The 25,868-nt window shown below is 39.8% G+C and overlaps 1 protein-coding gene and 1 pseudogene across 4 annotated transcripts in view; both read right to left on the minus strand.

Annotated features, from left to right (window-relative positions):
* LOC134809016 (transcription factor NF-E4-like) overlaps positions 1-9,113 on the minus strand; it is a 37,623-nt pseudogene extending 28,510 nt beyond the window's left edge.
* Positions 9,114-17,665: 8,552 nt separating this feature from the next.
* LOC100608043 (zinc finger protein 737) overlaps positions 17,666-25,868 on the minus strand; it is a 30,712-nt gene continuing 22,509 nt past the window's right edge. The window contains exons 5-6 of one of the 4 annotated variants that reach the window (XR_008540859.2): positions 21,160-21,373; positions 17,666-18,942 (exon numbers count right to left, since the gene is read on the minus strand). Coding sequence is in view for 2 of the 4 variants with exons in the window: in XM_009435122.4 (XP_009433397.1) it covers positions 18,891-18,959 (69 nt within the window). In the remaining 2 variants the exon portion in view is untranslated. Of the gene's footprint in view, positions 18,960-20,811; positions 21,374-25,868 lie in introns of those variants that run through there. The other 3 variants (XR_008540860.2, XM_009435122.4, XM_009435123.5) reach the window with 3 other exon arrangements.

Below are 25,868 nucleotides of genomic sequence, written 5' to 3' on the forward strand. Positions count from 1 at the left end.
ACATGGGCAAACAATAGTAGGAGAATTTGACTGTGTTTGTTGAGCCGGCTTGGCTGCTTTTAAGTTTTTAACAGGCTCCAAGAAAAGAATAAGTCGAGCCAGTTTGATTGCCATCCTTCATGGCCTGTGCCCACAGAATAGCTTTGTGGGTCTCTGATCCAATGCCTTCCCAAGCTTTAATATATGCAGGCAACACCTCATGATCAGGAAAATTTTATCATTGGATGGAACACATGGCAGTTTTACATTCATGGTTCACATTCTCAAAAGCTAACATATGAAGGAGAATACCTTGAGCATGCTCATGAGAGACAGATTTTTCAACAGCATCTTGTAATTTAGCCAAAAAAATGAGGGTATAATTCTGACCCTGTTTAACACTAGCAAATGAAACAGGAGCTTGGCCTGATGTGTGTAATTTATCCCAAACTCTCATACACAACTTTGTTACTTGTTCCATGGTGAGAGCATCAAAGCCTAATTGAACGCTAGTGTCAGAGTAATTACCAGAGCCTGTGAGCTGAGCCTGAGTAATTAGAATGCCATCAGCCCAATTTAGTTGAGCCTGCAGACGGGCCTCTGACCACCAGGTACAGAATTGTAAATGCTGAGATGCAGTTAGAACAGCTTTTGCCAAAAAGTCCCAGTCTAAAGGAAGCAAAAATGATCTCAGTACAAAGAGTCTGTAATACCATTTTAACATATGGAGAAGTAGGACCATACTGAATACAGGGATCCTTGAATTCTTATAAAAAGGTAAGATTGAGCAGTGCATACCGAAGCACTTGTACCCCTTGAGCATCAGGAGGTTCCAGCATGACCGGATAAGCCTACATCTCTAATCCACTTGTTTCTTTGTTCTGGTGTAATAAGTGTTGCATGAAAGTTTCAAGAACAGGCACATGAGACGGAGTTGGCATAGAAGTGACAGGAAAAGTATGTGCAGATAAGGGAAACTGAGGTTGAGGAGGTCAGACTGGTATGAGAGTGTGAGAAAGGGGCATTGGGGGAGCAGAAGAGGCAGAAGCATACTGGTGATTATTGTCCCAGTCCTGTGCAACTAGAGTGGCAGGAGTGTCCTTGCATGAAGAAGGGTATAGAGAAGCAGGCTGAGTGGATGGCAAGGTGACTGGTTTAGGGACCAAAATGACAGAAGGGTGAGGAGCTGTGGTGGACGGGGGAGGGCCTACAGAATTACAGGTAAATTATAGTTTGGTCCCAGAGCCATTAGGGGTCTCCAGAAGCAAAGCCTGCAAACGTTTGAAGAGGGAAGAGTTAGCATAGATATGGTCCTGGCTGTCCAAGGCCACAGGAGCTACAAGTACCAGCTCTTCATGAAAAGAAATAAGACCATCAGGGGAGATGTTAAGCCAAAGTCACTGGAGTTAGGTATTGAATTCTCAACATTGTCAGGTCAGGGAGGAGTAGGCAAAGGGAGAGGCTGAGCAGATAATGAAGGCCGAGTGGGAGAGGAAAGCTGAGGAAGAGGTAGAGGGTTGCCAGATTTAGAAAACTGTGGTAACTGCAGGGGGTCACGGGATTGGTATGTCATTAGGACACCATGTACCAAGTCCCAATCACCCCAAACAGTGATGGCAACATAATTTCCTGTCAGGACCAGTTCCCAGAATTTTGCACCAACATGATCCCATAGTTCCACATCTAACGTTCCCTTTTCAGGAAACCAAGGACAGTATTCTTCCACTGCCCTGAATAGGGTGACCATATTTTCCTTGGGCACCAGAACTCCACCAAGTTTTAACAGGAGTTTAATATAGCAGAGATAAGCAAAATGTTTAGACTCCATGTAACCCATAGTTACCGCAGACAATACACAGACAACTCACCAATCGTCAGGGAGTCAAACAAGCATTTCTGTGGACTGGACCAATGAACATTTCTCCACACCTACCAAAGGGAATCGGGTACCCACATGCACTTAGGAAAAAGAAAACAACATTGGCACACCAGTTATTGGGGAAACCCACCCCCAATACTTCAACATATGTTCTTTCTATTTTCCATAAGTGTCGGCCGGCTGAGAAATAAAGAGAAAGAGTACAAAGAGAGGAATTTTACAGCTGGGCCACCGGGGTGACATCATATATCAGTAGGACCGTGATGCCCACCTGAGCCTTAAAACCAGCAAGTTTTTATTAAGGATTTTAAAAGGAGAGGGGGTGTATGAACAGGGAGTAGGTCACATGCTTCAAGGGGCAAAAAGCAGAACAAAGATCACATGTTTCTAAGGGAACAGGACAAGGGCAAAATCAGAACTCCTGATAAGGGTCTATGTTCTGTGGTGCACGTATTTTCTTGATAAACATCTTAACAGAAAACAGGATTTGAGAGCAGAGAACCGGTCTGACCAAAAATTTACCAGGGTGTAGTTTCCCAATCCTAGTAATCCTGAGGGTACTGTGGGAGATCAGAGCATATCTCAGTCCTCATCTCAACTGCATAGGACAGACATTCCCAAAGAGGTCATTTATAGACCTCCCCCCAGGAATGAATTCCTTTCCCAGAGTATTAATATCAGTATTCCTTGCTAGTAAAAGAATTTAGTGATATCTTCCCTACTTGCACATCCGTTTATAGGCTCTCTGCAAGAAGAAAAATATGGCTCTTTTTGCCCAACCCCACAGGCAGTCAGACCTTATGGTTGTCTTTCCTTGTTCCCTAAAAATCGCTGTTATTCTGTTCTTTTTCAAGGTGCACTGATTGCATATTTTTCAAACACACATGTTTTACAATCAATTTGTACAGTTAACACAATTATCATACTGGTCCTGAGGTGATGTACATCCTCAGCTTATGAGGATAACAGGATTAAGAGATTAAAATAAAGATAGGCATAAGAAATTATGGAGGTATTATTTGGGAAGTGATAAATGTCCATATTAAAATGAAATCTTCACAGTTTATGTTCCTCTGCTGCGACTCCAGCTGGTCCCTCCATTTGGGGTCCCCGACTTCCCACAACGCTATGTTAGTGAGTTTCTTCAGGGTAGGTTACTTTTTTTGTTTGTTTTGAGATAAAGTCTCGCTCTGTCACCCAGGCTAAAGTTTACTGGCACAATCTCAAATCACTGCAACCTCTGCCTTCCGAGTTCAACCCATTCTTCTGCCTCAGCCTCCCAAGTAGCTGAGAATACAGATGCATGCAAGCCCAGCTAATTTTTGTATTATTATTGTAGCAGGACAAGCTGCAGACAAAACCCTTCAGACACCAAGTTGGAGAAGAAAGGGCTTTATTCGGCCAGGAGCTTTGGCAAGACTCACGTCTCCAACAACTGAGCTCCCCAAGTGAGGAATTCCTGTCCCTTTTAAGGGCTTACAACTCTAATGGGGTCCATGTGAGAGGGCTGTGATCAATTGAGCAAGCAGGGGGTACATGACTGGGGGCTGCATGCACTGGTAATTAGAACAGAACAGAACAAGACAGGGATCTTCACAGTGCTTTTCTTATACAAATAACCGATTAGGTCAGGGGTCGATCTTTAACTACCAGGCCCAGGTTTTGGTGCCAGGCTGTCTGCTTGTGGATTTCATTTCTGCCTTTTAGTTTTTACTTCTTCTTTCTTTGGAAGCAGAAATTGGGCATAAGATAATATGAGGGGTGGTCTCCTCCCTTATTATTAGAGACCGCATTTCACCATATTGGCCAGGCTGGTCTTGAACTCCTGTCCTCGGTGATCTGCCTGCCTTGGCCTCCTAAAGTGCTGGGAGCACAGTCTTAAGCCACTGAGCCCGGCCTCAGTGTAGGTTTCTTAACATCAGTTTATTGTGTTTATTGGGTTTACTTACGTATTATAAATTTAGACAATTTTCAATTTTGCTTGTACTCTTTAAGTCAACTTGAGTTTCAGCTGAAAAATAAATAATGCATGTGTATCACAATCAGATTACATGTGTATGCGTTGTCACACATGTCCATGTGAAGAGACCACCATACAGGCTTTGTGTGAGCAATAAAGCTTTTTAATCACCTGGGTGCAGGCTGGCTGAGTCCGAAAAGAGAGTCAGCAAAGGGAGATAGGGGTGGGGCCATTTTGTAGGATTTGGGTAGGTAATGGAAAATTACAGTCAAAGGGGGTTGTTCTCTGGTGGGCAGGGGTGGGGGTCACAAGGTGCTCAGTGGGGGAGCTTCTGAGCCAGGAGAAGGAATTTCACAAGGTAATCTCATTAGTTAAGGCAGAAACAGGCCATTTTCACTTCTTTTGTGATTCTTCAGTTACTTCAGGCCATCTGGATGTATATGTGCAGGTCACAGGGTATATGATCGCTTAGCTTCAGCTCAGAGGCCTGAGATTCTTGTCTTCTTATATTAATAAGAAAAATAACATAAAATAGTGTTGAAGTGTTGGGGCAGTGAAAATTTTGGTGGGGTGGTATGGAGAGATAATGGGGGATGTTTCTCAGGGCCGCTTCAAGCAGGATTAGGGGTGGCGTGGGAACCTAGAGTGGGAGATATTAAGCTGAAAGAAGATTTTGTAGTAAGGGCAATATCATGGGGCTATTAAAAAGAGCATTTGTCATATAGAATGATTGGTGATGGCCTGGATGCAGTTTTGTATGAATTGAGAAACTAAACCAAAGACACAAGGTCTGAATAAGAGAAGGAGCAAAACAGGTATTAAAGGACTAAGAATTGGGAGGACCCAGGACATCCAATTAGAGAGTGTCCAAGGGGGTTCAGTGTAATTACTTGTTTGGTTGGTGAGTTTTGGGGCTCTATTCTTGACAGAGTCCTTTTTGTTAAGTTGGAGGCTGAGCTTGCTGAGGTGTGTTCTGAAAAGACCATTAATCCATTCTACCTTTCCTGAAGATTGAGGACAGTAAGGGGTATGAGGTTTCAATGAATACCAAGAGCCTGAGAAACTGCTTGGGTGATTTGACTAGTAAAGGCTAGTCCATTATCAGACTGTATAGAGGTGGGAAGGCCAAACTGAGGAATTATGTCTGACAGAAGGGAAGAAATAACAATGGTGGCCTTCTCAGACCCTGTCGGGAAGGCCTCTACCCATCCAGTGAAAGTGTCTACCCAGACCAAGGAGTGTTTTCATTTCCTGACTTGGGGCATGTGAGTAAAGTCACTTTGCCAGTCCTGGGCAGGGGTAAATCCCCGAGCTTGATGTGTAGGGAAGGGAGGGGGCTTGAATAATCCCTGAGGAGTAGTAGAATAGTAGATGGAACACTAAGAAGTGATTTCCTTGGGGATAGATTTCCATGATGGAAAGGAAATGAGAGGTTCTAAGAGGCAGTCTAGTGGCCTGCCTCTAGAGGCTTGTAACCTACATGGAAGAAGTTATGAAATGACTACAGAATGGAATGGGTCTGTGAGGCTGGAATGAGATATTTTCCTTGGTCCAAGAATCATTTGCCTTGTATGGGAAGAGATTGATAGGTGAAAGTTTCAGTGGGGGAGTAGGTGGGAGTGACCAGATAAGAAGGAGAAAAACTGCCATGAGGGATAGAAGTTGGAATGCTAGCTGCTTTTTAGCTACCTTATCAGCATAAGCATTGTCCTAAGCGATGGGATCTGATGCCTTTTGATGGCTGGTTTTTTAGCTACCTTATCAGCATAAGCATTGTCTTAAGCATGGGATCTGATGCCTTTTGGTGGCCTTTGCAGTGAATGACTCCATCTTCCTTTGGAAGTAAAGCCGCCTTGACAAGAGTTTTTATTAAAGAGGCATTAATAATGGAGGACACTTGTATAGTGAGGAAACATTTTTCAGCCTATATAACAGCATGGGGGTGCAGGATATGGAAAGCATGTTTAGAGTCAGTATAAATATTGATGCATAGTCCCTTTGCAAGATTGAGGGCCTGAGTTAAGGCAACGAGTTTGGCTTGCTGAGAGGTAGCACAGAGGGGCAGAGCGGTAGCCTCAATGATAGATATGGAAGATACTATAGCATAGCCTGCCTTTGCTGGTGAGTGGCAATTAGGCCTGGTGGAACTGCCATCAATAAACCAAGTGTGATCAGGGTGAGGAACAGGAAAGAAGGAAATATGAGGAAATGGAGTGAATGTCAGGTGGATCAGAGCGATACAGTCATGTGGGCCAGTTGTGGTATCAGGAATAATGTGGGGGCCAGCCTAAAACAGTAAGGTCAAGTTGTTTGGACAGAAAGGCTACACAATGCAGTCCCAGCTCTTGTGTAAGAATTTTGACCACACAGCCCTGTACTTTGGCTGCATGTAATGAAAAGGGTTGCGATGAGTTAAGGAGAGCTAGTGTGGGAGTAGCTTCTAGGGCTGCTTTTAAGGAATGGAAAGAGGAGTGGTGAAAGGATTTAGGATCTGTGGGGTCAGCTAGGTTTGCTTTTTGAGTTTATACAATGGTTTAGTCAGGATGGTAAAACTAGATATCCAAAGGCAGAAGTACCTAACCAGGACTAGGAAGGAAAGGAGTTGTTGTTTTGTAGAAGGGGTTGGGGTTTGGGAGATTAGCTGGACACAATCGGTAGGGAGAGCACATGTGTTTTCATGAAGAATTATGCCGAGATAGGTAATGGATGAGAAAGAAATTTGGGCTTGACTGAGGTAATGGGAGCTGTCTGTGAAGCCTTGCAGCAGTACAGCCCAGGTAATTTGCTGAGCCTAATGGGTGTCAGCATCAGTCCAAGTGAAAGAGAAGAGAGGCTGGGATGAAGGGTGCAAAGAAATAGTAAAGAAAGCATGTTTGAGATTCAGAACAGAATAATGGGTTATGGAGGGGTTGTGGAGGGAGGTATTGAGGATAGGAAAGTATATGGTTTTGACACCAATGGGTGGATAGGCAAGACAATTGGTTGATAAGGTACAGATCCTGAAATAACCTGTAAGTCTTGTCTGGGTTTTGGACAGGTAAAATGGGGGAATTGTAAGGAGAGTTTATAGGCTTTAAAAGGCCATGCTGTAACAGGCAAGTGATAACGGGCTTTAATCCTTTGGGGTAAGGGTGATTAGGTTTTAATGGGATGGTAAGGGGTGCATGAATTGTCACCAAGGAGGGAGTAGAGGTGTCCTATACTTGTGGATTAAAGTGGGGAGATACAAGGGGAGGATGTGAAGGAGGCTTTGAACTGGGGAAAAGGATGGCAATGAGGTGTGGCTGTAGCCTAGGAATAGTCAGGGAAGCAGATAATTTAGTTAAAATGTCTTGACCTAATAAGAGAGCTGGGCAGGTGGGGATAATTAAAAAGGAGTGTGTAAAAGAATGTTGTCCAAGCTGACATCAGAGTTGGGGAGTTTTAAGGGGTTTAGAAGCCTGGCTGTCAATATCCACAACAGTTATGGAGGCAAGAGAAACACGCCCTTGAAAAGAAGGTAATGTGGGGTGGGTGGCCTCCGTATTGATTAAGAAGGGTATGGACTCACTTTCCACTGTAAGAGTTACCTAAAGCATCTGTGATGGTCCAGGAGGCTTCTGAGGTGATTAGGCAGTGTCAGTCTTCAGCCGCTAAGCCAAGAATATCTGGGAAGGAGTCAGTCAGAGAGCCTTGGGCTAGAGTTCCAGGGGCTCTAGGAGTGGCTGCCAGGCGAGCTGGACAGTCTGATTCCCAGTGGGGTCCCGCACAGATGGGACATGGCTTAGGAGGAATCCCGGGCTGCAGGCATTCCTTGGCCCAGTGGCCAGATTTCTGGCACTTGAAGCAAGATCCTGAGGGAGGCGGTCCTGTAGGAATGCCTGACCACTGTGGCTTAGGCATTTTGAAGTTCTTGTGTGCTGGAGGTGTGGCTGGGTTTTGTCTCACAGCAGAGGCAAGTAATTTTAACTCTTCTCTATTTTTGTACACCTTGAAGGCAAGGTTAATTAAGTCCTATTGTGGGGTTTGAGGGCAAGAATCTAATTTTTGGAGCTTTTCTAATGTTGGGAGTGGGTTGGGTAATAAAATACATATTGAGAATAAGACGGCCTTCTGCCCTTTCTGGGTCTAGGGTGGTAAACCATCTAAGGTTGTTGCCAAATGGGCCATGAACTGGGTTGAGTTTCTATATTTAATGAAAAAGAGCCTAAATGCTAACTGATTTGGGAAAGGTCAGATAAAGAAAAAGGAATATTAACCTTGGCTATGGCTTCAGCTCCAGCCACCTTTTTAAGAGGAAATTGTTGGGCAGGTGGGGGAGGGCTAGTCATGGAACGAAACTGTAAGCCAGACCGGGTGTGAGGAGGGGAGGTGATAAAAGGATTATAGGGTGGGGGAACGGAGGTTGATGAAGAACTGGGACCTGGCTTGGCCTGGCGAGGAACAGCCTGGGGAGGAGAGGACAGATGGGTCTGTAGAAAAGGAAGATTGAAAAGACTCAGTGATGCTTGGGGTTGGGACTGAAGGGACAGGTGGGAGGGAAAGAAGGAGGATTTGGGATGAGTCGCATTGGGAATGGAGATTAGGGAGGGACCAATGTGTAAAAGAATGCCTGGACATCAGGCATCTCACACCATTTGTCTTTTTTGACAAAAATCATCCAGGTCTTGTGAAATGGAGGAATCAAAAGTGCCATTTTCTGGCTATTTAGAACCATTATAGAGTTTGTATTGGGGCCAAGCGGTGTTGCAGAAGAAAATAAGATGCTTAGGTTTTAGGTCAGGTGAGAGTTGAAGAGGTTTTAAGTTTTTAAGAACACAGGCTAAGGGAGAAGATGCAGGAATGGAGGGCAGAATGTTGCCCATAGTGAAGGAGGTAAGTTTAAAGAGAAAGGTAGAGACATGGAGAAGAGGGTGGTAAGCAGCCCTGGGCTGCAATGTGGGTGAGCATCCAAAGCAGGCGTCCCCGCAATTAACTTGCCACCAAGGGAATGTGGGTGAATGACCAAGGCAGATGTCCCCACGGTGATCAGATGCCAATGAAATGTGGGTGAATAATCAGGCAGGCGTCCCCACAGTGATTAAACACCAAGGGAAAACTGTCTTCCTGAGTCTAAGACTGGTGCCGGAGTTTTGGGTCCACGGATAAAATGTGTCTCCTTTGTCTCTACTAGAGAGGAAAAAGAACTGGAGTTGGAAGGACAGGGAGATTGAAGGGTAGCAAGAGAGGCTGGAGGAGAGAGTGAAAAGACCGCTTACCTGATTTGAAATTGGTGAGATGTTCCTTGGACTGGTTGGTCTGAGGACCCGAGGTCATAGGTAGATTTCCTCACGGAGTGAGGGGGGGACAGGCCTCCCGAAGGAGTACCCCTGTCCTGGGTCTTTGGCACCAAATGTCATGCGTGTCCATGTGAAGAGCCCACCAAACAGGCTTCGTGTGAACAATAAAGCTTTTTAATTACCTGGGTGCAGGCAGGCTGAGTCCAAAAAGAGAGTGAAGGGAAATAGGGGTGGGGCCATTTTATAAGATTTGGGTAGGTAATGGAAAATTACCATCAAAGGGGGTTGTTCTCTGGTGGGCAGGGGCGGGGGTCACAAGATGCTCAGTGGGGGAGCTTCTGAGCCAGGAGAAGGAATTTCATGAGGTAATGTCATCAGTTAAGGCAGGAACAGGCCATTTTCACTTCTTTTGTGATTCTTCAGTTTCTTCAGGCCATCTGGATGTATACGTGAAAGCCACAGGGGATATGATCGCTTAGCTTGGGCTCAGAGGCCTGACATGCATGTTTATCTATAAATACGATGCCAATTTTACTTATGGCTTATCTCGTATTCTTTGTTAGCTGATTTTCGATGGTAGTTTTATCTTGTCTAAATGAGTAGTCGTGGAGATAGTCTTATTATCACGATGTGTTTAATGATGAATATATATTTTTTTTGTGAGAGAAACACTTTTGTGATTTGAAGTTAATTTTTAAAAAGATTTACAATTCTGTATTTTTGTCAGTTTTTCCTTGAAAACGTTGTTTTAAAAACACATAACATAAAATTTACCATCTTAAATTTATTGAAGTGTATATTTCACAGCCAGCTGTGGTTGTGGCTCTCATCCCAGAATTTTGGGAGGTCAAGACAGGAGGATATCTGGAGCTGAAAAGTTTGAGACCAGCCTGGGGAATACATGGAGACCCCTCTCTATAAAAAAAACTTAATAATAGCCAGGCATGGTGGTGTGCAGCTGTGGTCCCAGCTACATGGGAGATTGAGGGGGAGTCAAAACTGTGCCTCTACACTCCAGCTTGGGTGACAGAGTGAGACCCTGTCTCAAAAAAAAAAAAAAATGCTGTTCACTTCAGGCATGTTAAGTATATTCACATTGTTATGCAAAAGACTTCTAGAAACTTTACATCTTGCAAAACTAAAACTCAGTAACCATTAAGTAACAACATCTCATTTTACCCTCTCTCCAGCTTTTGGCAGACAAAACTTCCGCTTTTTGTTTTTATGATTTTGACTACTTAAGATATCTCATATAAGTGGAATCATACAGTATCCATAATTTTGTTACTGGATTAATTCAACTGACATAATATTCTCAATGTTCATCTTAAAATGTGACAAGATTGTTCTTTTTAAGGTGGAATAATATTCCATCGTATGTATATGTTACATTTTTTGATACGTTTATAAATCAAGGAACATCTAGGTTGCTTCAGCCTTTTGGCTTTTGTGAATACTGGTATAATAAAGATGAATTTTCAAATATGCCTCCCAGGTCCAGTGTTGCATTTTTTTTTTCTCCCTCAGACGGAGTATTGCTTTGTCGCCTAGGCTTGAGTGCAGTGGTGTGATCTCGGTTAACTGCAACTTCTGCCTCCTGGGTTCAACCGATTCTCCTGCTTCAGCCTTTCGAGTAGCTGGGGTTATAGATACCCACCACCACACCCAGCTAATTATTTGTACTTTTAGTAGAGATGGGGCCAGGCTGGTCTCAAACTCCTGACCTCAGGTGATCTGCCCCCTCAGCCTCCTAAATTACTAGGATTATAGGCTTGAGCCACTGTGCCTGGCCTTCGTTACAAATTTTGGATATAGATTTATAAATGAGGAACATTTATAACTTTTTAAAATAATGGCTGCATCTTTGTTTTCCACCAACATTCAACATGGATTTCATTTTTATTGTATCATCAACAGATTTGGTGTTTTAAAAAAATTTATCATGGCCATATTAATGGGTATGAGGTGATTTTGTTTGTCATTGTGGTTTTCTTTTCATTTCTTTACAAATTAGTAATTTTTTGTGTCCTTTCAAGTGCTTTTTCTCATTTGTGTACTTTTCTAATGAAAATGTTGTTTGCCCATTTCTAAATCAAGTTATTCAACCTTATTTTTTAGTTTTAAGAGTTGTTTATATATTTTGAATATTAACTTCTTTCACGTTTAATTTGCAAATGTTTTCACCTATTTTCTAAGGGATGTCATTACTCTTGAATTGTTTTTTGGTATGAAGAAATTTTGAAGCCTATTGTAGTTAAACTTTTCTGTTATTTCATTTGCTGCTCATGTATTTAATTTTGTATCTAAGAAAATAGTGCCAAGGCCAATGTCATGTCTTTTTCCTGTAGTTTTTCTAAAAGATTTGTTAGTTTTTGTATGTCTCAGCATTTTATTTAAAATATATTTTTGTATCATTCTAGGAAATAATCCAACTTTATTTTATCAGTGCTGATATTCAGTTTTCAAAATCATTTTTTTGAAGAGATTATTTCTATTTTGTGCTCATGGCAACTTTGTGGAAGATCATTTGATCATATACAGAAGGATTCATTTCTGAACTCTCCATTCTGTTCTTTCATCTGTTCATCTTTGTTTCTGTATCACATTGTTTATATTCTTTAGCCTTTAACTGTAGGTTGTATTGACATCTTTGAAAAATAACATTTTTTGACCGCTGAGCAAGAATATGTTGAAGAGTGTGTTTCATATTCACATGGTTTTGAATTTGCCAGTTTGACTTTTGCTTTTAATTCCTAGTTTCATTCAGCTTTTGTTGGAAAACACACAGTGTATAATTTTAGTGTTTTTAAAGTGATTTGTTGTTGTTGTTTTGAGACAAGATCTTACTGTCACCAGGTTGCAGTGCTGTGGCATAACTTTGGCTCACTGTAGCCTCAGTCTCCTGGGCTCGAGTGATGCTTTCACCTCACTTTTCTGAGTGGCTAGAACTACAGTCATGCACTACCATGTCTGGCTAATTGTTTGCTTGTTTGTAGTGTTAGGATCTCACTATGTTGTCCAGGCTGGTCTCATACTTTTGGCACCAATGGATCATCTTACCTTGGTCTCTCAAAGTGTTAGGATTATAGGCAAGAGCCACTGCACCCAGTCAGTATTTTAAAATTTAATAAAACTTGCTATGTGTCCTAACGGAATACACCAGATGCAAATAGAAATATTGTGTATTACCTTGGTTTTGACTGGAGAGTTTTGTGTGTGTCTGTGAAGCCTAGTTGGTTTGTAATATGGTTTGGATGTCCATGTTCTCCAAACCTCATGCTGCAAAATAAATCCTCAATGTTGGTTGTGAGACCTGGTGGGACATGTTTTTGTATGGGGGCATATTTCTCATGAATGGCTTGGTACATCCTCTTGGTAATCAAAAAGTTTACACTCCATTAATTCAAATGAGAGCTGGTTCATTAAAAGAACCTGGCTTCTTCACCTCACACTTGCTCTGTCTCTTACCATATAATATGTCCAGTTACTTTTTACCTTCTACCATGATTTTAAGCTTCTTGATATCCTCACCAGAAGCAGATGCTGGCACACACTTCTTATACAGTCTACCAAATTGTGAGCCAAATAAACCTTTTCCTTTATAAATTATGTACTCCCATGTGTTCCTCTATATGCAAAATAACTAATATAGTCTATAATGTTGTCTCAGTTTTCTGTTTCTTATTTTTATCTGAATTTTCTATTTATTACTTCAAATGGGGTCTTGATGTCTGCAATTATTATGTCGCTATGTATGTCTTGCTTCACTTTTGTCAATATTTGCTTTATATATTTTAAAGCCCTTATGTTATATACACATATACATATGGATAAATACTATAAATTCCTGCTAAATCAACTCACTTTATCATAATATAATATCAATCATTGTCTCATGGTAGTACTTAAAGCATATTCTGTCCAATATAATTATGACCACCTCACTCACTTGTGGTTACTATATTCATGGAATATACATTTTTTTATTCTGTTACTTTCAGCCTATTTGACTCAATGATTAAATTAGTCTCTTGTGGGCAGCATACTGTATGCTTTATAAAAAACCACTCAGGCATTCTATATCTTTTTCTTTATATAATTTTATTGATTTATATATATATATACACACACACATATATATACACAAGTGTGTATATATATATATATATATATGTGTGTGTGTGTATATGTATTTTTTTCCAGATGGAGTTTCCCTCTTGTTGCTTAGACTGGAGTGCAATGGTGTGACCCCAGTTCACTGCAACCTCTGCCTCTCAGGTTCAAGCAATTTTCCTGCCTCAGCCTCCCAAGTAGCTGGGAGTACAGGCATCTGCAACCACACCCAGGTAATTTTTTCTATTTTAAGTAGAAATGGGGTTTGACCATGATGGCCAGGCTGGTCTTGAACTCCTGACCTCAGGTGGTCTACCTGCCTCGGCATCCCAAAGTGCTGGTATTACAGGCATGAGCCACCACATCCGGCCTTGTGTATTTTGGAGATAGTGTCTCACTCTGTCAACCAGGCTGATTTGCTCGGTTCACTGCTGCCTGAATCTCCCAAACTCAGATGATCCTCTCATATCAGCCTCTCAAGTAGCTGCATTACAAGTATGTAACATCACACCCAGCCAACTTTTTTTTTTTGTATTCTTTGTCGAGACAGATTATTGCCATGTTGCCGATTCTGGTCTTGAACTGCTGGGATCAAGTGATCAGCCTATCTTGGCCTTCCAAAGTCCTGAGATTATATTTCATTTTATTAAGTAGTTTAATATGTTTATATTTAAAATGATTCCTTAAAGAAATGAAGTTGTTATTTCCAGTTATATTGTTATTGTTTTGTGTGTTTCTAGTAGTATATTTTTCTCATTTCCTTTTTTACTCTCTTTAATTTTGTACTGGCATGCTTTGATTATTTTTTGTTTTCTTTTAGATACTTTCTTTAAACAGAATCTTTGCAATCATCTTGAAAACTGTAGATTACATACATCTTACAGTTAAAGCAATATATTTTAATCTCATGACAACTTCAATTGAATACAAAAACTATGCCTCTATATTTTCCAGTTTGTTGTTGATTTTAAAATTATTCTATATGGTGTATCTATTAACATATTTTTGCAGATTTCCATATTGTTTTTTATATTCTATAAAAGTACTTTAAAGGTTTTGTGTACCATCATTTTGTTAGTTTGTTTTGTTTTGTTTTGAAATGAGTCTTGCCCTATTGCTTAGGATGGATTGTATAGATGTGATCTTAGCTCACTGAAACCTCGGCCTCCCAGGTTCAACAATTATCCTGCCTCTGCCTCCCTAGTAGCTGGGATTACAGATGCCTGCCACCAAGCCTGGCTAATTTCTTGTATTTTTTTTAGTAAAGATAGGCTTTCACCATGTTAGCCAGGCTGGTCTTGAACTCCTGACCTCAGGTGATCCACCTGCCTCAGCCTCTCAAAGTGCTGGGCTTACAGGTGTCAGCCACAGCACCCAGCTGGAAATTACTTTTTATCTCACTATTCATAGCATTTCATATCAATACAAAGATTGACACATCTAGATATAAATATACATAGGAAGATAAATACTCACAGAGAATTCTATAAATATTTCTATCTAAACATTTATGTATACAAAACATGTTCCCCAAAAGACATTTTTAATCTTTTAGCATGCACTAAAGATGCTGATGTAGAATTACTTCTTTTTTCTTTTGCTAAATAACATGTCAGAATGGAACATAGTTATACAATTTTGTTTATGTAAGTATCAACAAAGCTCTATCTTCAAGGGCAGGCCACAGAAATAAGCTGAAAAGAAAGTCATGTAACACATCTGTCCAGGACAGTATTTCAGCGCTCTGCATGTCTCCTCATTCTGTGCATGTTGTGTTCACGCCCACCATTTGGGGCCTGTCTCGACAAAGCCACAGTCACCATTTAGATAATTTGATGATTGTATACACCTGGGCTGAGCTACTTGGCTGGTTGGGATCACCTGGGCTGTGCAAACTGGCTGATTGCAATCACCTGGTTTCTGCTAATTTGCTTAATTTATCTCAGCTTCAGGGGTAGAATACGGAGATGTCATCTGACCTACTTTATTTCTGAGGTTTTTTTTAAGGGTCATATGCAGAAATAAACATTTCATAGACATACCCATGTGACTCATTTTGTGTGTATATGTTTATCGAGCCACCTATTTTGTATCTATATGTACAGAAAGAAGCCTATAAAATAAACTTGATCTGAGACTATTTCCATTTTCTTTACCTACAGGTTAGGTAAATCAATAAGCTACTGAGCTCAGTGAAGATTTATTCAAACCAAGCCACACACCATATTACATTTTTTAATAAATGTAAAAATATCTTTAATAACCTGGAACCTGGGTGTTTTTAATTCTCATCCCATTAAACCAGCCCCATGAGCTTCTGTTTGTCTATCTAGGAACCGCCAGAAATGCTTGACATCAGTGGGCTGAGCCTTCCTCACAAAGCAGATTTGACCTGGCAAATAAGAGCCACCTGTGGCACTTCAGTGAATGTTCACTATCACCCATTTGAAATGTGGCCAAGTACCATGTACCATTATATTTGCTTCCATCATCATCATCTATCTTCTAAAAAGAGACCTAGACTTCTTTTTCATTACCATAAATACCTGACTTCTGCCTCAAAGACAAAAAGACAAGAGTGTGATTTTACATCACACACTCTTGGAAATAAATACAGTTCTTGTCTTGATGGAAGTTCTAAAGAGAAAGAATAAGTATTCTTATATTTAGGTTAGGACCTTTGGACAGGGGCTGGTTCATCTCTGACCCTACATACAACAATAAAAGAAAAGTCAATCCTGACATGGCAGTAAATAACCCCAAAGGCCTTAGTAAGTATCCATCTTCCAGAAGTGCACAACAAAGCCCAGTGCTTCCTTTGAATGTATTAAGTGCAGCAGGATGTATATCAGAGCATTCCTCAGTTTCTGTACTATTCTAGATATAGTATTCTATAGGGAAAATATTTTTATACATGTATGAAAGGTTTCTGTATTACTGTTTGTAGCAATAGCTATCAATACTTCCACATTCAATGTCTTTATTCTGTATGAATATATATAAAGATTGTTCCAGCTTCATATATGTATATTTATACATATTAGGTATGTATATGAATATACATACTTGGTAGATACCTAAACACAAACATATGAATGCGTCTTTGTAAATATTAATGTATACATATAATATTCTCCCACTTTTTAAATTATAGAGCATATACTAAGGATGCAGATGTAGAATTAATTGCCTTCTGTTTTGCTCAATAGCATGTCAGAATAAAACATAGCCATACAGTGTTGTTTATAGAAACATAAAGATTCAGCTTCAGGTTTCAGGCCTTGTAAAGCTGTGTGGTATATACTGTCCAGGTGAGCAAATAAGGCCCTGCATTTCTTTTTGGTGTGCATGGGCTATTTACATTTACCATTTTGGGCATACCTGAATGAATCTGTAGCCACTATTTAGATAATTAGCTGATTGGGATCACCTGGACTGAGCTAATTGGCTAATTGAATTCACCTGGACTGATCAGTTGGTTGATTGGAATCACCTGGGCTGAGCTAATTCACTGATTAAAATCACCTGGACTGAGTGAATGGTGGTTCAGAATCACTTGCGCTAAACTAATGGGCTCATCAGTTGAGCTAACTGGCTGATTGGTATCACCTAGAATAAGATAGTTGGCTGTTAGAAATCACCTGGGCTAATCAGCCGGGCTGAGCTAATTTGCTGATTGGATTCTCCTGGGATGTGCTAATGGGCTGCTTGGAATCCCCTAATTGGCTGATTTAAATTATCTAAGCTGAGTTAATTGATTCGGAAAAGTTGAACACTGAGCTGGGCCGGTGGCTCATGTCTGTAATCCCAGCAATTTGGGAGGCCGAGTCGGGCAGATCATTTGATGTCAGGAATTTGAGACCAGTCTGGCCAATACAGTGAAACCCTATCTCTACTAAAAATACATAAATTAGCCAGGCTTGGTTGTGGGTGCCTGTAATACCAGGTACTGGGGAGGCTGAGGCAGCAGAATCGCTTTAACCAGGGATGTGGAGGTTGCAGTGAGCCAAGATTGTGCCATTGCACTCCAGCCTGAGCAAGAGTGAAACTCTGTCTCAAAAAAAGAAAAAATATCTATCTATCTATCTATCTATCTATCATCTATCTGTCTACTGTCAGAGGATGATAACTTGAAGTATTTTAGAGATGTTAAGAATCTGAAATTATTTTTACTTTTAGTTTTTATAAATGTTTCTTAAGCATTTTTAATTTCCAAAAAACTTGTAAATAAATGTTGTCAGTTTAATTTTTCTGAAGAATTTAAATAGAGTCAAATTATACATATCAAAAAATCTATTTTTCTGGTAGTAGATCAGCTTAATTTTCAGAACAAATGTGTTAAACTTCACGAAATTTTATGCTGACCAATTTGATCAGTAGCCTCTTTCATACAACTGGGAGAGATGACACCAAGATGTAGCATTCATGTTGGGTGAGAGACTAAATGACTACCAGTAGCTAGATAATTTCTGTTTTACTAATAAATGTTTATTTTCATTTCTATATTGTCTCAAGTTATGTTAACAATAAAGTAATAACCTTTATCCAGGAAATTTTGAAAACTTATTTTTTAATCAGCCATAACAGTAAGCAAAGACAGAGAAATGAAGGTTTTTACCAGTCATAATTTATATATTAAAATTAAAATACTTCTAGAAATAAAGAAGGAAAGGAAGAAAGAAATATACAAACAAATGAAAAGCAGCCTGGTCAACATGGTGAAAGCCTGCCTCTACTAAAAATACAAAAATTAGCCTGGTGTGGTGGCACACACTTGTAATCTCAGCTACTCAGGAGGCTTAGGCATGAGAATCACTTGAACCTGGTAGGCAGAGTTTACAGTGAGCTGAGATTGCACCACTGCACTCCAGCAGCTTGGGTGACAGAATGAGACTCCATCTCAAACAAAACAAAACAACAACAAAATAAAAGAGAAGGAAGGAAGTTGATTACTCACAATAGCTAAGGTATGAAATCAACCTAAGTGTTCACCAATAGGTGAATGGAGAAAGAAAATATGGTATATATACACAATGAAATGCTATTCAGCCCTTAAAAATAAGAAAGTCTTGTTATTTGCAACAACATTCATGAACCTGAAAGATATTATATTAAGTAAAATAAGTCAGCACAGAAAAAAAACAAAATCCTGGTTTTTTTTTTTGAGATGGAGTTTTGCTTTTGTCACCCAAGCTGGAGTGCAGTGGCACCATCTCCACTCACTGCAACCTCCAGCTCCCAGGTTCAAGAGATCCTCCTGCCTCAGCCTCCTCAGGACCTGGGATTACAGGCATGTGCCACCACACCCAGCAAATTTTTATATTTTTGGTAGAGATAGGATTTCCCCCATGTTGGCCAGGCTAGTCTCAAACTCCTGACCTCAATTGATCCACCCACCTCAGCCCCTCCAAGTGTTGGGATTACAGGCATCAGCCCCTGTGCCCAGCCCACATAATCCTATTTCTATGTAAAGTGTAAAAAAAAAAAAAATTAAACTCATAGAAGCAGACGGTACAATAATAAAACAAACAAAAAATCCCCTATAAGGTTTTTTGTCCGGTTAAGAGAGCTTCTTCATGATTTCTCAGGGGTTATATTTTCTTTTATTTTCCACATTTTCCTGTTCTTCAGCCAATGGATGAAAAAAGATACAGAGAAGACACATTTACCTTTTATCCGCTTCACTTCCATTCACTATTATTCAGTGTGGATACAGATGAGAGTAGCAGTTTTCTGGTAGGACAGCCACTTCTCTGCAATAAGCAAAAAACTGAAAAAAAATTAGCATATGCATCAATAACCGTTCTAGTAAAATAAAGATTAATTGTGTTGATTTCTATTGAGTTCCTGTAATATTTGATCAAAAGCTAGCAAAAGCACAGTAGAAAAGGAAAATTGTTCTAAATAAGAATATTGTGAATGGTTATTTTGTCAATATAAGTAAAAATATGACCTCACACTAATAGTCTCACCTATAGTTGTACAACATCAAATGCTAATTTTTATTTAAAATTTTATTTCATATAAGTATTCAATTTATATCACCTGCCTTTGCTATTTCAATGCCTTCTTCACTTTATATCAGTGAAAAACAGGCCAGCAGGTCCCAGGAAAGCACGTCGTGCTATTGCTACTTTAACAATAAACAGATCAAGCATGGTGGCTCATGCCTGTAATCCAGCACTTTGAGAGGCCGAGGTGGGTAGATCACAGGGTCAGGAGTTCGAGACCAGCCTGGCCAATACGGTGAAACACCGTCTCTACTAAAAATACAAAAATTCCCAGGTGTGGTGGCTCATGCCTGTAATCCCAGCACTTTGGGAGGCTGAGGCTGGTGGATTGCTTGAGGTCATCAGTTCAAGACCAGCCTGGGCAACATGGCTAAACCCCTTCTCTACTAAAAACACAAAAAATTAGCTGTGCATGGTGGTGGGTGCCTGTAATCCCAGCTACGCAGGAGGTTGAGGCAGGAGAATCTCTTGAACCTGTGAGGCCAAGGTTGCAGTGAGCCAGGATCATGCCACTGTACTCCACCCTAGGCAACAAAGTAAGACTCCTCTCAAAACAATAAAATCAGCTGGGCATGGTGGCGGGTGCCTGTAGTCCCAGCTACTAGGGAGGCTGAGGCAGGAGAATCGCTTAAACCCGAAAGCCAGAGGTTGCAGTGATCTGAGATCATAACACTGCACTCCAGCCTGGGTGACATAGCCAGACTGTCTCAAAAAACAAAAAACAAAAAACAAAAACTGATCATGAATAGTACTTTTTTGGTTGCTACACACGTGTCAAACACTGTTATTTGGCTTAAGGTACTGGGTTTTTTTTTTCTTTTTTTCTTTTTCTTTTTCTTTTTTGAGATGGAGTTTTGCTCTTGTTGCCCAGGCTGGAGTACAATGGCACAATCTCATCTCACTGCAGCCTCTGCCCACAAGGTTCACACAACTCTTCTGCCTCAGCCTCCCCAGTAGCTGGGATTACAGGCACCTGCAACCACACCTGGCTAATTTCTTATATTTTTAGTAGAGATGGGGTTTCACCATGTTGGTCAGGCTGGTCTCGAACTCCAGACCTCAGGTGATCCACCCGCCTTGGCCTCCCAAAATGCTGACATTACAGGCGCGAGCCACCACATTCAGCCTGGTTTTCTTTTTTTTTTTTTTTTTTTGAGACAGAGTCTCATCTGTCGCCCATGCTGGAGTGCAATGGCATGATCTCGGCTCACTGCAATCTCTGCCTCCTGGGTTCAAGTGATTCTTCTGCCTCAGCCTCCCAAGTAGCTGGGACTACAGGTGCATGCCACCACGCCCGGCTAATTTTTGTATTTTTGGTAGAGATGGGGTTTCACCATGTTGGCCAGGCTGGTCTCGAACTCCTGACCTCTTGATCCACCCACCTCAGCCTCCCAAAGTGCTGGGATTACAGGCATGAGCCACTGCGCCCAGCCCTATTTTTTTTCTAAATTTACTGGTAATATAAAATTCTTCGCTAAGAAGACATGATCTTATTCAAATGTTTTATGAGATTTCATTGATGTCCGAATTATCTGGAATATTAAAATTTTTCATGAACTCAAATCAAGTACTATACATAATCTTTTAGTAAAAGCTTTTCTGAGGCAGAGTAAGATTTATAACATTTTATTATCATATGGAAGAAGTGTATTAACCATGTTTTCAGTAATCACTCTGAACACAGCATTCTCAGTTCACAGTGTAAAAAGTGAAGTAGAGGTTCCTCTTCAAAGACTTTTCTACCTAATTATGAATAGTAACTTCTCTTAGAAGCAAAGTTTATTCAAAGACCTGTGCTAACATTCTTAAATATCTGCTAAGCACAATTAAAAAATCAATGTACTTTATGTTCTTAGCTCCCACAATTTAGCCTAAATATTTGCCCTGACATGCTTATACTAATCCAAGCAAGCATTAGGTCATAGCCCGTTCCTCCTCTTTATTTGAAGGTGTTTTTACCTTTCTCAGCATCCACAAGTTACTTCCTCCTTCCTTTGTTCTCCTCTGCCTTTGTCTCTTTTAAAAAGTTCTAAGTTGCTAAACAATTGGGACAAATACAGAATGTGAGGTCCCATTCCAGCCAATGAAAACCGGACACAGCAGTAGGGTGGACACGTCAAGTTATAAATGACTCTGTCTCCTCTGTTCAGTGTACTCGTGGCAAAACTGCTTTCTGCAAAAAGTAAAAATGGCCTTGCTAAGAAAAATTAAATTTATTTTCAAGTGCTATTTCTTTACAGCACCAGAGAACAAACATTTCTAAAACCATTATGGACCCTGAGTAATTCAGGGGGAATTGGTATCTCTGTAAAGAGACAGTAAGGAAATGCTGAGTGGAGGTACCACACTGCACATCAATGCTTTCCACATGCACCCATTAGAGTCTTAATTTAATTGGGCTGTTATTTGCATAGCTAGATAATTACCAACTTTAGTCATACTATTTTTTAGCAACTAATGGCATCTGTTACCCATTAATTTTATACATTTGTTTTGAAAAACAAATCTTTTGTTAATTCACTCTAAATTGAGATGACATTTACAATCTTCAGTTTTTCAGTGTTAAAGCAAATCAGAGAAGAGCAATGTGTGTATACAGTGCGCATTTTCCTGCCTACCAAAATTATTCTGGCTGGGAAAAGTGGCTCATGCCTGTAATCCCAGCACTCTGGGAGGCTGAGGTGGATCACCTGAGGTCAGGAGTTCAAGACAAGCCTGGCTAACATGATGAAATCCCATCTCTACTAAAACTACAAAAATTATCCGGGCATAATGGCGGGTGCCTGTTATCCCAGCTACTCAGGAGGCTGAGGCGGAAGAATCACTTGAACCAGGGAGGCGGAGGTTGCAGTGAGCTGAGCACGTGCCATTGCAGTGCAGCGTGAGTGACAGAGTGAGAATCCTTCTAAAAAAAAAAAAATTCTTTCTTCAATTACTTGGAAACCCTGGGAAGCCCCTATAAAATACTCCCTTTGAATACTTTAGCCAGGATTTCAGATTTCAAAAGGTCAAAAACAATCATTGAGCAAAGCTTAAATCTTGCCTTTGTTTCTTGTTAGTCATCTGGCCATTTCTGTAAGTACGGCAATTATGCGAAGCCATTGAAAAAATGTGGTCTTGGTAAATTTTATTCCATTTCAAATGTTTTCTCTAATGTTACCTTGGTCATGTGAATCTAAAAGAAACTATCTACATAACTAATCATGGATTCAAAAAATATTCATATTAATGTGTTTACAGTTTAATCTTGTATTACAGTATAGTAGAATCCTCTATAATTAGAAGTTAATTATTTATAAATTCATTGTTTTTAAGGTTTTTCAAATACGAAAACAGACAATTAGGTAAACTTTTTGAAGTAAGTTCAATTTTAGGACATTACCCACTAGTCTTCATGGCATTTCTGTAATAAATAGTGTAAACCTGTGTCACCAGAATGGTGCAGACATGCTGATTGAATTAGAATGAGTTCAGCCTTGTTGGTAGACTATTGGTATCCCAGAGGCTGATCATTCATTACAGCTTACTAAATACTGTTCCATAATGCCAGAGAGCACTTTTACTCAGGTTTCCCTTTTCCTCCCATTAATGTGCACCTGTTGTGGTCTCCTGTTTCTCTTAAGCTACCCCAGATGAGAGGTGATTATTTCTTGAATGAATGAGATTCCCTTTTTTTTCCTCTGCCATAGAATCCTCTTATGTTCCTTACTGGAAGCAACATGGAGGAGGCAGAAATGATGGCAAGATACAAACATGTTTCCTGCCATGTGGCCACCATAAGCAGCTTACAACATGTTCTACCTAGAAGTCACTTACTTTCAGGACAGCAGGGGTGTTTTTCTGTGATGTGTCTCTTTCTCTTAAAAGCACCTCTGATTAAGTTTAGCACAATCAGGATAATCTCCATTTTGATAAACACAGAGTCTACGGATGAGTAACCTAATTTCATAAGTGATTTCCCACCACAGTCACACATTTTTTTTACACTCAAGAGGAAAGTATGACACAGCACGTGTGCAACAGACTGGTAATCCAGGGTATTATCTTAGAATGTTGCCTACCCACCTAAATAAATGTTTAAAATCATCTTTTGCTGGGCACGGTGGCTCATGATTCTACTACCAGCACCGTGGGAGGCTGAAGCAGGCAGATCATGAGGCCAGGAGTTTGGGACCAGCCTGGCCAACATGATGAAACCCTGTCTCTACTAAAAATACAAAAATTAGTCAGACATGGTGGTGCATGCCTGTAATCCCAGCTACTTAGGAGGCTGAGGCAGGAGAATTGCTTGAACCCAGGAGGTGGAGGTTGCCATGAGCTGAAATCACGCCACTGCTCTCCAGCCTGGAAGACAGAGCAACACTCCATCATGGAAAAAAAAAAAAGTCTTTCTGCTGCTTTTGTTATCTACATAAACAAAGATACCAACTGGATATAATAATTAACTACTTTTTAGTTTTATTGATTACAAATAACTATTTTTCTGGCTTAAATTATTTTTTATGCACCATTTATACATTCACACACACATAGAACAATAAAAATATATCCAATTATTCAATTTTGGTTGAATGTTCATTCAAATAAGTGTTAAAAATGATTTTTTTTTTCCTGTTTTAAGAGGGCTTTTATTATTGTACTCAAGAGAGTTGTTTCTGGAGACAAAGTTGCCTGTGCTTTAATAGGCAGCCTCTGGGGAGAATCCGAATCACAGGCCAGAACATTTTATATTAATAAATTCAATACAAAGCAGAAAGTATAGATTTGCTTTCACCATTTTAAAAGTGTTTAGTTTTGTTAATCACCTAAATAACATAATTTGTTTTGTTGCAGTAATTGCTTTTATTCTGAAAATATGTACAAACCTATACTCACACAAAAACACTCAATTCATAATTTTCTTACACCTCAGGTTTATCTTCAGAGTAATATGTGTATATTTAACTCGATGTAAATTAAAAGTCTCTGTGTTTGCAGGCAGAGACCACATGTTCAAGGAAAACTATATTACAAGTATTTATAATTTTTCAGGACTCAGAAATGTATGGATTTTATTTTTATTTTTATTTTATTTTATTTTTTTGAGATGGAGACTCACTCTGTCAGCCAGGCTGGAGTGCAGTGGCATGATCTCAGCTCACTGCAACCTCTGCCTCCTGGGCTCAAACGATTCTCCTGCCTCAGCCTCCTGGCATGTGCCACCATGCCTAATTTTTGTGTTTTTAGTAGAGACAAGGTTTCACCACGTTGGCCAGGCTGGCCTTGAACTCCTAACCTCAAGCATTCCACCTGTCTCGGCCTCCCAAAGTGCTGGAATTACAGATGTGAGCCACTGTGCCTGGCCGTATTTTATTTACATTTTTGTATAATTATTATGACCATAGAAATAATCCTGTAGTCAATAACAATTTAATTGTACATTTTAAAATGAATAAAAGCATATAATTACACTATTGGTAATACAAAAGATAAATGCTAGAGGTGATGGATACCTTATTTACCATAATGTAATTACTACATATTGTAGGCCTGAGTCAAAAGATGCCATATAAGGCATAAATATATACACATATTATATACCCACGAATACAAATAAAAATTTTAAATAATAAAGTCAAAATTTAATCTATGGGAACAATATTCTTTAACTCATTTGCAGTTTAAAGCCACTGACAGTGATTACTAAAGATGTTACTTTACAATGTATGAAATAGTATATTCCTACAATATTGTACCTACACCCTTGAGTAAAGTGGGATACAGTTAGTGGCACAATAATGGTTCATTAAACGCACGGTAGTCTTACCATGGTAAAAATAAAATAAAATTAAGTTCACAAATAATCTAACAAACTTTTTTTTTTTGAGACAGAGTTTTGCTCTTGTTGCCCAGACTGGAGTGCAATGGCACAATCTTGCCCCACTGCAACCTCTGCCTCCCAGGTTCAAGTGTTTCTCCTGCCTCAGCCTCCTGAGTAGCTGAGATTACAGGCATGCACCACCACCATGCCTGGCTAATTTTTTTGTATTTTTAGTAGAGACTGGGTTTCTCCATGTTGTTCAGGCTGGTCTCGAACTCCTGACCTCAGGTGATCTGCCCACCTTGGCCTCCCAAAGTGCTGAAATTACAGGCATGAGCCATCAAGCCCGGCCCTATCAGTTTTAAAATGTACTGCATTTTATTACATAAAAGTACAAGTAGTAAAGTAATATACTCATTTATTTTAATATACTTTTAATTATTTCTTTGTGTCACTATAATAAAGTATTGCTCTGAACATTTACGTTATACATTACTTGATAGAATTTTACTACAGCCTCTCCACTTGTATTTTCATTATGCGTCTTACATTTTAATGTTCTTACTATTTTATGGAAAAAGTCATAATGTCCAAATAATGTAAAAAAATCGAATATCTCTGATGCAGAAGCCACTGATCACATGCTTTCTCACATGTGAATAGAAATAAAATAACAGCATAATTTGAAAGCTGTATTACATCATTATTCAGCTTTCAAAAAATTTTATTCAAGGAAACAAGTATACTTTCAACGTAATTACAATGCTTCCAAAAATCTACTCCTTTTAAAGTTAAATAGAAATCATTTACCTAAAAACTGCAGTTGTGGATTAGTTTTTATACTCAATGCTCTGATTTAGTGTAATGT

Source organism: Pan troglodytes, chromosome 20 (genome assembly GCF_028858775.2).
Source record: "Pan troglodytes isolate AG18354 chromosome 20, NHGRI_mPanTro3-v2.0_pri, whole genome shotgun sequence".
In the NCBI taxonomy this organism is placed as follows: domain Eukaryota; kingdom Metazoa; phylum Chordata; class Mammalia; order Primates; family Hominidae; genus Pan; species Pan troglodytes.